The sequence below is a fragment of the Colius striatus genome, chromosome 4 (assembly GCF_028858725.1).
Source record: "Colius striatus isolate bColStr4 chromosome 4, bColStr4.1.hap1, whole genome shotgun sequence".
In the NCBI taxonomy this organism is placed as follows: domain Eukaryota; kingdom Metazoa; phylum Chordata; class Aves; order Coliiformes; family Coliidae; genus Colius; species Colius striatus.
The window spans coordinates 69,052,999-69,068,256 of NC_084762.1; the positions used below are offsets into that span (position 1 = coordinate 69,052,999).

The window sequence follows — 15,258 nt, forward strand, 5'->3', positions numbered from 1 at the left end:
GTGGTGTTTTCTCTAAACATTGTAATATGAACCAGTAATATTAGGCTGCTAAGCAAGTGAAAGCTCTTTGACTGATCACTCCAGTGCATGTGTTCATTTAATAAAGCAGACTGTTTGCTAGGACTCGGGAGAAGTGTCTACATGTCTCCCCTATGCGCTCTTACTTGAAGGGTGGGGTTTGGATCTTGTGTGATGGAGATGGTCAAAATGCTCATGACTGCATCTGTGACCATTTTGTTCATTGGAATAATATGGAGCTCAGTAACAATGGTTTCTTTTTTTATCTAGCTAAATAAATGTTAGCTATTAACTTAAAATACAAAACTTTTGCTAGCTAGTGTCAAGTTTTAGGTGTCCAGAATAGAGGTCATTGTTCCTTTTCATATTGAGAAATGAACTGAGCTTTAACTGTGAGCAGTATTTAACTGGATTCTCTTCTTGTTTGAGCTGTTATTGTAAAATGATCAAAAATAAGAACAAGTTAAAAAATAGTAACACAATTCTTAGCTGTAAGACATGGCCTATATTTGACTGCTGTTTAAACAATCTCCTTAGAAAATAAATGTTCACTATTTACAGCTATGCATGTTTTTGACATTTCTGTTGTCTCATATAGCTAAAAAAAGCCCAGCAGTGACATGGGACAACTGCTTTCATTTCACCTCCATCCAAGTAAATTGATATAAATGGAGAGAACTGCTAGAAAGTGAAATTTACATACATATTAAAAGAATCAGGTGCACTTCAGAAGTGTGAGGCTAGGGCGAACACAAAAAGTGTCGGGGTTTTATCTTTTGCCAAATCATCACCAAGAATAATGTGGATATTTCCATTTGAAATATGGCAGAATGCATTTAGACTTGTGACCTCAGAAGAAAGAACAAATCAGCAATAAATCTGTGGTCTTATAATTAAGGAAGTTTATTGTCATCATTTTTAATTCTAGTAACATAAACCACTTATGCTTCCCCTCTCTTTTCTCTTTCCTATTTCATATTGAATTATTAGGGAAAATTGTTCTGATGGAAACATATTGATTATAGTAAAGAACTGTGTGTTACCTGTCCTGCTCTCCTCACAACGGTCAATGATATTTAACTGGTGAGAAGTGTGCTCTGGCTGACACTTATCAAACAAAAGCAGAGTTGTCTTTCGATTTTTAGAGTTTGTTCTCTACATGGCCCTGAATGTTCATTTCTTTGACATAGGATAATGTTTCATTCTCTTGCTTTGCAATTTCTAGACAGCTAGGTACTTAAAAAGTCAATACTGAATTTCAAAGCAGAAATTCATATATGATTACAGTAAAGCTCCACTATTACAGCATTGTATTAAGAGATTTATTATATGTTTTATGTCTATAAAAATAAGAAATTTTAGTTTGACTTATGAACAGTATTTTAAAATCTGCTAAGCTGTTTTTATTGATAATAACTTTTAGAAAGTCTGACTCTTCTGAGTCTAAATTTATCCTAGGTGAAAAATGAAAAGTAAATTCTTGATGGAAAAAATCATCCAAAGTCGAGGTAACTGTATGCTTTGAAACATAATTCTTTTTGTTCTTTATTTAAGGGTTAAAGACAAGTGATCCAACCATGACTGGCAAAACACAGACCAGCAACGTCACCAATAAGAATGATCCAAAGTCCATCAACTCCAGAGTCTTCATTGGCAATCTGAACACAGCCATTGTCAAAAAAGGTGACATTGAAGCAATCTTTGCAAAATATGGGAAAATAGTTGGCTGCTCAGTGCACAAAGGTTATGCATTTGTACAGTACATGAGTGAGAGGCACGCAAGGGCTGCAGTGGCAGGAGAGAACGCCAGGATCATTGCAGGGCAGCCACTAGGTAAGGACTTGTTTATATCATTGAAATATTGTTTTTCCTCTTCTTTCTATCTGAAATATCCATTGCTGCTGCTGCCTTGTGGACCACTGAATTTTTTTCCATTTTTCCATCTAAGCGTATTTACAAGATGTTGAATCTGGCAAAACTGACAAAGTATTAGATGTTATCTAGATATCAGAAAATGTTTAGTACTATAAATAGCTAATTTATTAAATAAATCACTTCTGACGACTTTATACTTCTCTATCTAATCCTGTTGTAGTAAAGATGATTACTAATGTGAGTAAAATATAATTTCCCTTAGGCTCCAGTTAGTGAGTTTAATGTAATATAACAAAATCCATTTAATACATATGGTTATCTTGCATTTAATGAACGTAAAATAATATCCAGCCCAGTGGTGTGTCAGATTTTACACAGAAACAAAGTCATATTTTCTTATTCCTTGAAATTATACCAAATGTAATGCTGTTATTCATTTCATGAAGTTTATTATTAAAAATTTAGATTGGAGTTATTCCCACATAATTTTGTGGACACTGCTCATCTGAACTTCATATTAAAAGAAAAAAACCAACAGAGCAGAATTTTTGTTTTCTAGTGCTTTGTTATGAATGATTCTGAAAGATCTGATTGTTTCTTATTGCAAAATAACTCTGAAAGCTGTAATTAGCTATGGAGGCTATCAATAACAACCTAGAGTACAGTACTAACTCCATGTGTCATATATATAGTAATGATGGGCAATATAGCAAGATGTTTGGTAGAAGCCAGAGCTCTTTCACTAGACCTCCAAACTATATTGCTCAGATCCAAATCCACATGTATAATGGCTGTCTCAGGAAAAGGTGAAATGTAACTAGTGCTTTGGCTGCGACAAGTCATAAAGAATGGATATGGCTTATTCATTTTCAGTTTCTCAGACTGTGAAAATGTACTCTTCTGATTATTTGTAGAAATTGAGACATTTGTGTCAGATGCATTGCTGTTTTGTCACAGTTGCGTCACAGTTTTAAGTTTCATAACCCCTGTATTTTAGCTTCAAGAGAAAAACAGATTAAAGAAATCCAATTACATTTTAAGGGAAATTAAAGTTTTTTAGGAAAAGGGTTTTTTTTATATATATATATATATGAGTGAAATAAAAGAACTCGATTGATAAAAGCAAGGCAGCAAAGTCAGTCTGTGGGATGGCATTATTACAAGATGTTTCCTGGAGCAGTGGTCTCCAAGCAATAGGCCATGTAATGCCATCAGTGCATTATTTACAGCTCCTTGCACACTGGTCTGACCAGATTTTTTAAACTGTGTTTTCCTAAGGCAATAGATCTGTTATTACTCTGACTACTGTTGCTAGTCTCTTTTAGTATTTCTTGTGGTATCTATAATATGCTTTGTACAAGGAGATGCCCTTACTCTACTCAGAGTACTTTTGTGCTTTGAATAAAAGCTAAATGAAGTTATTGTAAAAGAAATTAAGGGATCAAAAATTAATTGAATTGTTCAAATCTTTTAATAACAGCAGAATTTATTCAGTACTAAGCTTCAATTGTATACTCTAAAAATACTTTGATTATTCTGCAAAGTCTTCTAATGGCGTATTTCATGCCATGGTTTCTGATGTATCAAAGAATGTAAAGAATAAGCAAGGTGACATGCTCTTTTAGCTGTTCAAACCCTCATTTCTATGTATGAAACACAGTTGTAATCAGCATTGTTTGACAAAGGAAATGACTTTATAAAAGTATTACTTCTCCTTAGGCAAACGGTTGCTATGAATTCATTAGCAGTACACATTAACAGTTACATCAAAATAATGAGAAGCTGATAGATTTCTTGGCATTAAGACCAAGAAGAATAACTTACATGACAATTGTGTATTTGAATGGAAGGAAAAAACTGAAAGACTTACTGCTTTGAAACTACCCAAAAAATTACTTAGATCTCTGTTCTGAGAGCCTTGCATACTGAAATAAACAAAATACATGACTATATCAGTAGTCAAGGTATAGAAAAGGCACAAGAAAAGCTTTTACGGATGTTAAAATAAACTTGATTAGCATGACTGACTTTTAAATGGAATTATCACATATTAGTAATATAATGAGCACTGATTGCTAGTCAGGTATGGAAATCTGTTTGGACAAATCAATATTTTAAAACTATTATCCCATAGTACATGCCTGTTACTACTATACACTCTAGTACTCAGTATCTCACAAAAGAAGAAATAATTTAATTTAGGCTTCATTATTCATTTACATTAGTTCTTTCAGGATTTTGGACAATTTATGTTAGCTCCTGTCTTCAACGGAATCCCGCTATTCAAAATTATGATATCCTCTACATCAACATTACCTCTGAGTCAGAAACTCCATGCATGTATGTAACTGAAATTAAAAATTAAACCTGTAAATTTCTATGGCTATATACTATGCTGTACAATTTACTCAAGATCTTGTCTAAGTGTTCCTTCTGAAGTGGAGTTCCAAAGTGTTAAGCTTCTTGAGTACACAACATAGCATTTTGTTTAACAAATTCCCCAGAAGTACAAATCCAAAGCATTTGACAATGCCCTCAGTCTTGCCAGTTTCTATTGGGTCATTGTATTTGGCCTGCTGGTCTCAGACAACTTTCAAGTTCCTATCTATGTGTTTGGTGGCCAGTGAAGCATAATGGCTATGCTGTGGATATTGTAACTTGAGGGAAGTAGATTTCATGAGCTGTGTAATTGTTTCCAAGTTTTCTGTTCCATGAAGTGCAATGTGCTCTGCAAAGCTGTTGGGAAGAGATCATAAAGGAACAACAAAACAATGCTTAAGAAATTTATTGGTATTATTATTAAGTTCAGTGTAGTTTCTTGAACCGATAGTGTATCTTCATGAGAGTAGAATACCACGTTTTCCTGCCCACAGGGCAGTTACAGGTCAGTACTGGGCACAGAAGTTTACTTTGCAAGGATTAGTTTGTGAATTGTTTCAGTATGTAGCCAAGAAAATGTTGGTCAGGAACAAAACTACAAGTTACCTTCCCAGTTCTGGGAACACATCCATATAATCCACTCTGCTGCCTTTCTTCAAAATTTCTTCATCCTTGTTGTTTAAACATATCTATGAGTTAGAGAAAAATTACCCATATTCTCCTTCATGCCACATAGGGCAAATAGACAGGGTGAACAGAGATTATTCTGAGGAAATGGTAAATTCAGCCATGAGCTTTACTGAGGATGATTTCCCTACTCTGTGGTGAGAGGAGGACTAGACACCTGCTTGCTCCAAAGCAAATGGTGCAAATATATCGTTGCAGCTGTGGGCTGAGTGAGTTGCAGAAAGAATTAAGCTTCTGGGTACATGATGGAGAGTGCAGTTCTTCACCTGATGTTTTCTCCTGCCTTTCTAGCTCTTCACAAGGATCACACCAATAGTATCTAACTTTTTTATCCATTTCATTCCGTATCTATATTTGAAGCCAAATACCACCCAAAATGCAATTAATGTTCCTTAACTTTGTATTATGTGTTCCTGTTTACCTTACACATTTGCAAATATATGTAGCAGTTTTCAATTTTGGTATAACTGTCACAGCAACTTCCATATTATAATGTCCCTTTGATGTCCTTGGTTTATAGTTCATGTCCTTATATTTTACAGTTATATAATCTAATCTGTTTTCTCTTTTACACATGTTGTTAAACCAGTCCAATTCCTTTAGTGTCAGACTATGTTTTGATTTGCAACAAAATAAGACCCAAGTCATCTCACAGACAACTGGAGAAAACCAGTTAAATGCTTCAAGGCTAGTATTTTTAGTTCCTTCTGTTGCTTTCTTTAAGACACCATGGGATTTCATTCTTGGATGCTGAGAGGAAGGAAAAAGGTTACACTACCAAGAGTATGAAAGACATTGTAGTTCTTCAGTTGATGCCTATTTAACTAATAAATTAGTTCCACTGTAGCTTCAATCCTGTTTTGTTACTGTAAGTATGATTCACGTATGTCTGCCTTCAGGTCTAAATTAGATGCAGTCTCTGAGTACCAAGTGAGTGCATATTGACATGCAGCCTAAGGTAAGATGGTGGTTGCAGATAATTATTTTGGGTGACATACTCTATTGCACATCCTTTTGGGAAGGATGGAAGCCCTGCAGGGGCTTTCTAAATGACAGCTACCCGGTAGAAAACATCCGAGAAAAGCAGGTAATAAAGAGAGCTTTTAAGAGAGACTCAGCAAATACTTTCTTATAAATTGAATGGATGCGACAACAGGACTGTTTTTCCTTTTGTTTCCTTCACCTTTACAAAAAAAAAAAAACCTTTTCTCTTTTATATTTGTAATCTCTAGCAACATGGAGAGACTTAACTATATAAATGTAAAACTAGAACTATCCAACGTGAATCAATATTTCACCTCATTCTGAAATCCAGACATTGATTATGTCAGAAATGTTTGTGTTTAAAAAGAAATAAATGTTTAAGCTGCTTTAGTGAATTCACTTGTGAAAAATGCACTTTGTCTTGAAAAATTACACATTTATCAAATTTTCTTAGTCACTAAGCTTTCTTTAAATCAACAGTTCACTAAGTCTGGACTTAATGAAACAACCTTGTTACTCTTACTCACCTACTTCCAACTACTGTAATGGCAGGATATACGTGTTCAGAATAACAGGAAAGCAATACTATGTTGTTTTAAAGTGTATGGTTGAGAAGCAACTGGACAAGTTTCTTATTTTGCTTCTGGTAAGTCTGTATGTCCTACTTCACATAAAATAATTAATGATGTGTTCAAACTATATTTCAAATATCATATGGATCCATATTTGAATTCACTTAGTCTTCTACATGGCCAAATCATCTTTAAAATCATGATCAAGGTGCTGTTATGTAATCTTTCAAAGAATCACAAAATCACAGAATGGTAAGGGCTGCAAGGGCAGCCTTTAGAGATCATCTAGTTGAACTCCCCTGGTCAAGCAGGTTCACCTAGATCAGGTCGAACATGAACACATTCAGGTGGATTTTGAAAACCACATCCTCCCTGGGCAACTTGTTCCAGTGCTTTATCACTCTCACAGTGAAATAATTTTTTGTATATTTAAGTGGAACTTTTTGTGTTCCAGCTTTTTTCCATTACTCCCGGTTTTATCACTGGATACAATAGAAAAAGTGATACCCCAATCTCCTGATGTCCATCATTTAGATAATTGTAAATATTAACAAGCTCACCCCTCAATCTTCTCTTATCTAAACAGCCCCAGTTCCCTCAGCCTTTCTTCGTATGAAAATGCTCCAATCCCCTGATCATCTTGGTGGCCCTGCACTCGACTCTCTCCAGAAGTTCTCTGTCCCTCTTGAGCTGAGGAGCCCAGAACTGGACACAGGACTCCAGATGAGGCCTCACCAGGGTAGAGGTGGAAGAGACCCTCTCTTGACCTGCTGACCACACTCTTCTTGATGCATCCCGGGATGCCATTGGCCTTCTTGGCCACGAGGGCACATTGCTGGCTCATATTGTTTATTATCAATCAGGACTCCCAGGTCTCTCTCTGCAGAGAGAGATCCACCTCACTGTCCACTCATCCAAACCATGCTGCCTGAGAATTTCTGATGAGAATATTGTGGGAGACAGTGTCAAAAGCCATGTTGAAGTCAAGGTAGATAACATCTGACTTAATGTTCCTGAGTCCCTCTCTGCTACTTGAATGTCTGTACATAGCCTAGGGTCTTATCTGCATTAAATACTACTTTTTTCACCCTTTCGTCCTTGGGTTTCATAACCATCATTTCATAGGGTTTAAATCCCTCAAATCAGCATGTAACAAATATTTAACTTTTCATACGTCTGATATATTCGTTGTAATTTTGTGCTTTTCAAAACTTTGAGACAATGTTACCTCTAATTTCCCAGTACTTCAGTCCTTACTCCATGAATAACTTGATGAGAGTATTTTTTTTTTTTAAAGTAAGCAGTAGTTCCTTTTTGAGTTGAATATAACTCTGTTTCATTTTTATTGCAGTTCTATCAGAAGTTACAGAAATTGTTTTTCTTTGTGGCAGACAAAATCCTGTACCTTTTCTTACCTGTACTTGTTTTGATTAGTGACTGCTGTGATCACAAAAATTTGTATATTTATTTTATCTTTCATTCTGAACCATCATAGCATCATGCAGTGATAAAAACACTCATGATAAGTTCTCTCATAACATTTGTCTCAGTGGCTCATGTGGGATGTACTGTATAAAAAGAATTATCTCTAGGATGCTCTGCAATTTTTAATATTTTTCTGGGAGACGTCTTGTCTGCAGCCTCTCTACTTACTCTAGCTTGGTTCGATAAACTATCTTCTATGATAGACTAAATGATAAAGCATCTTCTATGCATTTGGCTTCTTTCACTTTGAAGAGAATCTCATCTGGACAGAGTCTGATATTTTCTTCTTGATCATTTGGCAGTACATTGTTCACTATTCTATCACGTACAGATTGAATTAGTACTGCTAATGACATGTCACCTTGTTTTATATGTGTACCTGACATTTCCCCGTATTTTCTCATTCTTTTTTTAAAATGTTTTAGTTGCTGATCTTATCCTAAAAGGCATATCAAGAAATTTGTATCTGCTCCAGGGTACATTGAAAGGGCATAAGTCAGATGAATTCTCATCTAAATCTGACTTGCCAATATTTATCTTTTTAATCTGCAATTGGAAGCACAGGGTGAGGGATTTTTTAACAGGTATTCAGCACTGAGTAATGCTACTTTAGTATACTGTGGATCCAGGCAAATCTCAACCCTGTTATTTGTCTTTTGGACTATGACTGTTAAACCCGTGAAATAGCTTTGCCTCCCAAGACAATACTCAGCTGTTTGGAGGAGAAAGTCTAGCCAATACTCCTCCCACCAGAAATCTTATGTAGCAGATAGAAATCCTTCACCTGATCATAGTCTCAGTTCATGGAGACTGCTTTTTAGCAATATGAACTTTTAGGATTACTATTCCCTTCTTAACAGCAAGGTCAGCTAAAATGCAAATGTCCTTCTTCCATTTAGCTTAAGTGAGACAAGAAATGCTTGTGAAAGCATATTTGCTGTCTCAGACTCTCATTTCATGTTTTAAACCAACTTTCATTTCACACCTCAGGAAAAAAACAGCAGAGGAAACCTGTTTCTTTCTCATCAAGGGTCTGTTTCAGATTTTACACCTAATCCTACAATTCCTTCAGTGATAGATAACTTCATCATCCAAATTATGTAAATCATGTATATTGTGGGGAAAAAAAATACTAACATTTTCTTAATAACTCAATTATTTTTTCATTGCGTCATACTGGAAAAGTGAAATTCACAGGCAAAACAAAAGGGAAATTTAACAAATGAGGTCCTCAAATTTGATACTACTAGTCCTCTCAAACTCAGAATCAGTTTTAGTATTACTGAGCTCCATTTTATGCTTACAAAGTTTTGAGAGAAACTCATTTTCTAGATATTGTAGTGCCTCAGAAGCTAATATTCTTCATGTTTTTTATTATTACAGCTGTTTAAGTGACTTTAGTCTCTTCTAGAAAATTAATGGAAGCTGAATCAGACTTTTTTCCAGGACGAAACCTGGAATATTCAAAAGGCCAATTGAAAAGGAATTAGTCTTCGGTTTAGTATAAAGCTGGATATTTGTCACATCTGTTTTAAGTTGTTCCTCTATAGCTTACAGGATACCTCATACTGTTTACAAAATGATAATGCATTTACAAGAAGACACTGCTCATGTTCAAAACCAGCCTGGAATTCCTAATTTGATATATATAAGTTTAGATTTATGAGTCTTGACTTTTCTCTTCTGAGATGCTCTTCTGAGAATATATACTAGCTTATTCCAGAAAGAATATTCCAGTCATTTTGGAGCACTGGAACAGATTGCCTAGGGAAATTGTGGAGGTTCTCTCTCTGGAGGTTTTCAAAACCCTCCTGAATGCATTCCTGTGTGAGCTGATCTAGGTGGACCTGCTTTGGCAGGGGTTTGGACTAGATGACCTCTGAAGAGCCCTTCCAACCCCTACCATTCTGTGACATAGCTCAAACTTGTCTCCCAGATACTGACGAATAGTTTGATGACAATTAGCTTTCTTATGCCCCACTTTGCTGCACAGTACAGACACGTCTTTCATCAGACTGTAAAAAGAAAAAAAAAAAAAACCACATTTAATTTTCTATGTCTATGAAAGCTGGGCAGAACCTGCTTGAATGTCTTTTCTACCATAAGTAAGACATCTTTACTTTTTCTTTCTTTTTTTTTGAGTTGTGTGATGTATTTTAGTATTTTAAGGGGTTTTTTTCAGTCTAGTTCTATTGCTCATTTACCTAGTCTTCTCTTGTATTTAAGTCTTGGCTGATCTGATATCCAAACACTTTCATAATTGTCGACATCATTCCTACATATTGTTAAAATCTCATTGAAAGAGAACATTTGCAATCAACTGCTGTGGTAGTTTGTTGTAGACATCTGTCCTATTTCTCCTATTGTTTTCAGTTAACTAGCAAATTTTAGGTTTCTTGTGATTTCTTTCAGTCTGTTCTTGATGCTTCATAAAAACATGAACAACAGTTGAATTTGAAGTATGATGGTAACTTTCAAGTCTGGAAACAAATTTGAGACGTACATAATGTTTTCATTCCTCACTTCATAAAATCTGTCTGTTTAATTAGTCTTTTGGGTGAGGAACACAACATTTGATTTAAAATACCAAATATGAAACAAACGGTAGATAATAAACAAGTAGATACTAAAGGACAGGAAAAGTTGTACTTGGCAAATCTGAAGCCACTTCAGGATGCGATTCACTACTTGGCTGTACACTATGTGATAATTCAAAATCTTAAAGAGATACTTAAAAGACCTCTTTTTTATTATTTCTTCAGTTAAACTTTATGCCTTATTTCATACTTTCATAGAATTTTTGAATTAGAGACCTCTGAAGGTCATCTAGTCCAACTTCCTGACAGTCCAGGTTGTTTTTAAGCCACTTTATAATCCACCTGTGAGGTTCACAACTCCCGGTCTTCACTGCAAGTATGCTATTTTGATTTTTTTGTGTGTCCAAGACCTTGTGAAATTCAAGGTGAAGAACACTTGCATTTCTTCTTCCTCCATCAACTAAGCAATGCATCCGATCATAGAAAGCTCATTAATCTAGTCAAACATAATTTGCCTCAGCAAATGTACTGGCTACTCCTAGACATCTTGTCCTTCATGAGTCTGGATATAGCTTTCAGGATTATTTCCTCGTACTTCTCCAGTTTGTCTTATCTGGTTGGTCCCTCTTCAACACTAAACTCCATCCTGACCAAAGAAGTAGGCCTGACATTTACATTGGAGTAACAAAATATTTATTATACTGCTCTGAGCTCCATAGCTCAGTCACACGTCTCTTGAATAGAGACTTACCAAAAAACTTGAGGACATGATTTGCTTCTCCTCATAGCAACCTTGGTGGCAGTGACCATGAGATGGTAGAGTTCAAGATCCTGTGTGGAAGGGGCAGAACACAAAGCAAGACCGTGACCCTGGATTTCAGGCGAGCCGACTTTGGCCTCTTCAAAGATCTACTTGGATGAATCTCATGGGATATGATTCTAGATGGTAGAAGTGCCAATGAGAGCTGGTCAATCTTCAAGTAGCACTTCCTCCACACCCAGGATCAGTGTGTCCCAATGTGCAAGAAAGTAGGAAAAGGAAGTAGGAGGCCTCCATGGATGAGCAAGGATCTGCTGGGACAACTCAGGCAGAAAGCAGCCATCTATGAGAGGTGGAAACAGGGGCTGGCTTCTTGGGAAGAGTATAGGAACATTGCCAGGGCATGCAGGGGTGCAACTAGAAAGACTAGAGCCCTTCTAGAATTAAATTTAGCCAGGGATGTTAAGGACAGTAATAAGGCATTCTTCAAGTACATCAGCAGCAGAAGGATGATGAGGGGTAATGTGGGCCCGCTGCTAAATGCTGAGGGTGCCCTGGTGTCTGAGGATGCAGAGAAGGTGAAGTACTGAACGCCTTCTTTGCTTCAGTCTTTATGGCCAAGGCTGACCCTCGGGAGCCCAGTCCGGCAAGGATAACATGATGGCCAGGACAGCAGAGGCCTTGCCCTGGGTGGAAGAGGAAGAGGTTAAAGACTTGTTGGCCAAGCTTAAGGCTCATAAGTCAATGGGTCCTGATGGGATGTATCCTAGAGTGCTGAGAGAGCTGGCTGATGTGATTGCTACACCTCTCTCCATCATTTTTGAACATTCATGGAGGACAGGTGAGGTGCCTGAGGACTGGAGAAAGGCCAATGTCACTCCAGTCTTCAAAAGGGCAGGAAGGATGACCCGGGAAACTCCAGGCCGGTCAGCCTCACTTCCATCCCTGGAAAGGTGATAGAACAACTCATCCTGAATGTTATCACTGAACATATGAAGGATAAGATGGTTATCAGGGGGAGTCAACAATGGATTCACCAATGGAGAAATCCTGTTTGACTAACCTGATATCCTTCTATGAGTACACAACTGGCTGGCTAGATGAGGGGAGAGCAGCGGATGTCATCTACCTTGACTTCAACATGGCTTTTGACACTGTCTCCCACAACATCCTCAGCAGAAAGCTCAAGCAGTGTGGCTTGGATGAGTGGACAGTGAGGTGGATTGAGAGCTGGCTGAATGACAGAGCACAGAGGGTGGTGATCAATGGCACGGAGTCGAGTTGGAGGCCTGTGGGGAGTGGAGTTCCACAGGGATTGGTTCTGGGGCCAGTCTTGTTCAACATCTTCATCAGCGACCTGGATGAGGGGACAGAGTGTATCTAGATGGTCTCTAAAGATCCCTTTCAACCCCTACGATTCTATGATTCTATGATTCTATGAACCATTAACATGATAGAGTGCATTAAGTTATTTTGGTTTGGGATATTTTCAACTTAAAAAAAAAAAAAACCAAACCAAACCAAACCAACGCAAATGCAAATGCCTTTCAAATGTATTTTTGCAAGTTACAATGCCATTTTTCTGAGAATTATTATTTTTAAAATTATGTTAGGAAAATCTCAATGGTGTAACTGAATGTGGGTTTCCTACCTAAATGATATGCACGACTTTATGCCACATAACTTTATGTCCCAAAGTTTGCATATCAAGCAACTTTGCATAAAGACTCCCAAAATAAACTGTGCTTCTGATGGCAGTTAAAATAGAACGTTAATAATATTTTTAAGAGCATGAAAACTGTGTTTATGGAGACACTTCCATGTCACCTCTTTTGTGGAAGACAGGCTATTTTTGTGGGTAAGAGGATGGTGGTTGTTTTATTTTTTTGTTTTGTTTTTTGAGGATTCATTTTGTTTCTTGGCAAGGTTTTATTAAAACTTATTGGAGAAAAGTTAAATGCAAACAATCAAATTACATTAAGATAGAATCAACAGTCATGCTAATGTTGCAGCAGCTGGAAAAGCAGTTGTGAATTTTTACAGCCTGACTTTAGAGGTCTTTATTTGCTGTTAATTGGCACTTAACTGCTGCTTTATTTGCTTCCTAGTTTTAAATTTTGGGTTTGATGTATTTAAATCTACAGGCAGAAAAGGAAGGAAAGACAGAAAAAAATGTAATTTTTAGATGTAAAGAATCAGTGTGGTTACGATTTTTTTATATTTGGTCTAGTGTTGTGCAAAATAAGGTAGATATTTCAATATAATCTAATGGAATTTTAAAACTATTTGGATCCCAGATGGAAGACAAAAGAAAAAAACACATTATTTCCATAAGGAACATAGTGAGCTTAACAGTGGATAGTAAGTATTCCAGTTTCACCACAAAATGTTGGGTTTTTGGGTTTTTTTTACTACCAGAAGTAGAATAGGAATGCATTAATAGTAACAAAGCTAACTCTCTTTTCCTTTGCTTTTCTTCCTGACATACTTAAGCATAGTTTTTTTATTTCACTGATAGCATCTCTTCATACATTCACGTGTCCAAAAACATATTTTAAGCCTTTCTATAAAATTCTTCCATTTCCAGGTTTTTTTTTACCTCTTCCAGAAAAATCTACTTTTTTCTTTTTCTTACCCTAGCAACTATCTAAGTATCAAAAACTTTTAGTCCTTGACTATTTGCCTTGTTCCTCAGAGTTGTTTCCTCCAGCTTCTAATGGGTAGCTTTGGCTATTCTGTGTACTCTCAGTTCCCACTGAGGGATCAGTATCTCAGTAAGGATGGAGGTGCAGGACTGCATGGTCATAACAGGTATGGCAAAAGCCCTGATGCAGTTTCCCATGGCATTTTTGATGAAAGATGAAAAAAAGATTGGCAGTTGCTCGATGACTTGCTTATCCAAAACATGACAAAAAATACATTAAATGCATTTTTCTTGGAGTAGCAGTGTTGCAAGTTCTATTGCTTTACAAAATCAAAAATGTAATTCGTGTTCAAACAATATGACTGAAGCACACAAAATTACCAGTAGTCTTTCAAGCCATTTGTTTTAAATTTTGATTGTATGCATTATATCTATAGCGAGATACTTAGACAGTGAACTGCATCAACACTGTACACAACACATTTATTCCAGTAAAAGTTCATTAGTACTCACAGAGATTCTCTGGCTCTATGATAGTAGCAGAAAATGTCAAAATGTTCTTAGAATTTACAAGAAAGTATAACATTCATGAGCCAAGACAATGAAAATACCAAAGAAATGATGGCTACTCTATTTTGTACTCATATTTGGCATGATTTCTTTATGCCTACAGAAATAAAGGCTACTCACCTTAACTTTCATCGAGTCAGCATTTTCTGAAATACAAAGACATGAAAAGTGCTTACTAATGATTGGCACTCATCCTAATGTATCTTGAATGAGAACGATGAGTTCCATAGTATCGCATTCAGGTCCCAGTATATTTACTTCAATAAAGCTTCCTTCAGACTCCCTGCCATTATGCTCTTGATATCTTGGTAAGAAGAGAACATCTTCAAGAATCTAGAAATTTAATTTGGATTTTTATTTTTTAAAACAAAGTATAATGGAAAAGAGAGAAGGGTACCAAATGGCTGTAAAAAGTCAAAAATAGACACTTAATTAAGGCTTCCTGTATTTAATCTGAACTTAAATCAAATGTCTATCACAAATTGCAATTTACTAACTCCAAAGTTTGTTTCAGAAGAAGTCAAGATTGATACAAAGGGAAGAACAAATTATGGAACAAAAATACTTGCCTAGGTAAAATTGTGTCAAGCTGCTCTTATTTAGTGTACCTGTTGCTCATAAAAGCAAATTTTATAAAACTTGAAAGTATATATTTGCAAAATTCATTTCGAGAAAGAGATTAAATGGGTAAATATGAATATGATCATGAATAATTCAAACATTTTAATTGTTGTCAAAAGATAAATA

At 36.2% G+C, this 15,258-nt stretch overlaps 1 protein-coding gene across 1 annotated transcript in view; it reads left to right on the plus strand.

Moving 5' to 3' along the window:
* The first annotated feature begins 1,595 nt into the window (after positions 1-1,595).
* The window catches only part of RALYL (RALY RNA binding protein like), a 198,154-nt gene continuing 184,491 nt past the window's right edge, over positions 1,596-15,258 (plus strand). The window contains exon 1 of the mRNA XM_061995236.1: positions 1,596-1,851. Coding sequence (XP_061851220.1) covers positions 1,596-1,851 — 256 coding nt within the window. The remainder of the gene's footprint in view (positions 1,852-15,258) is intronic.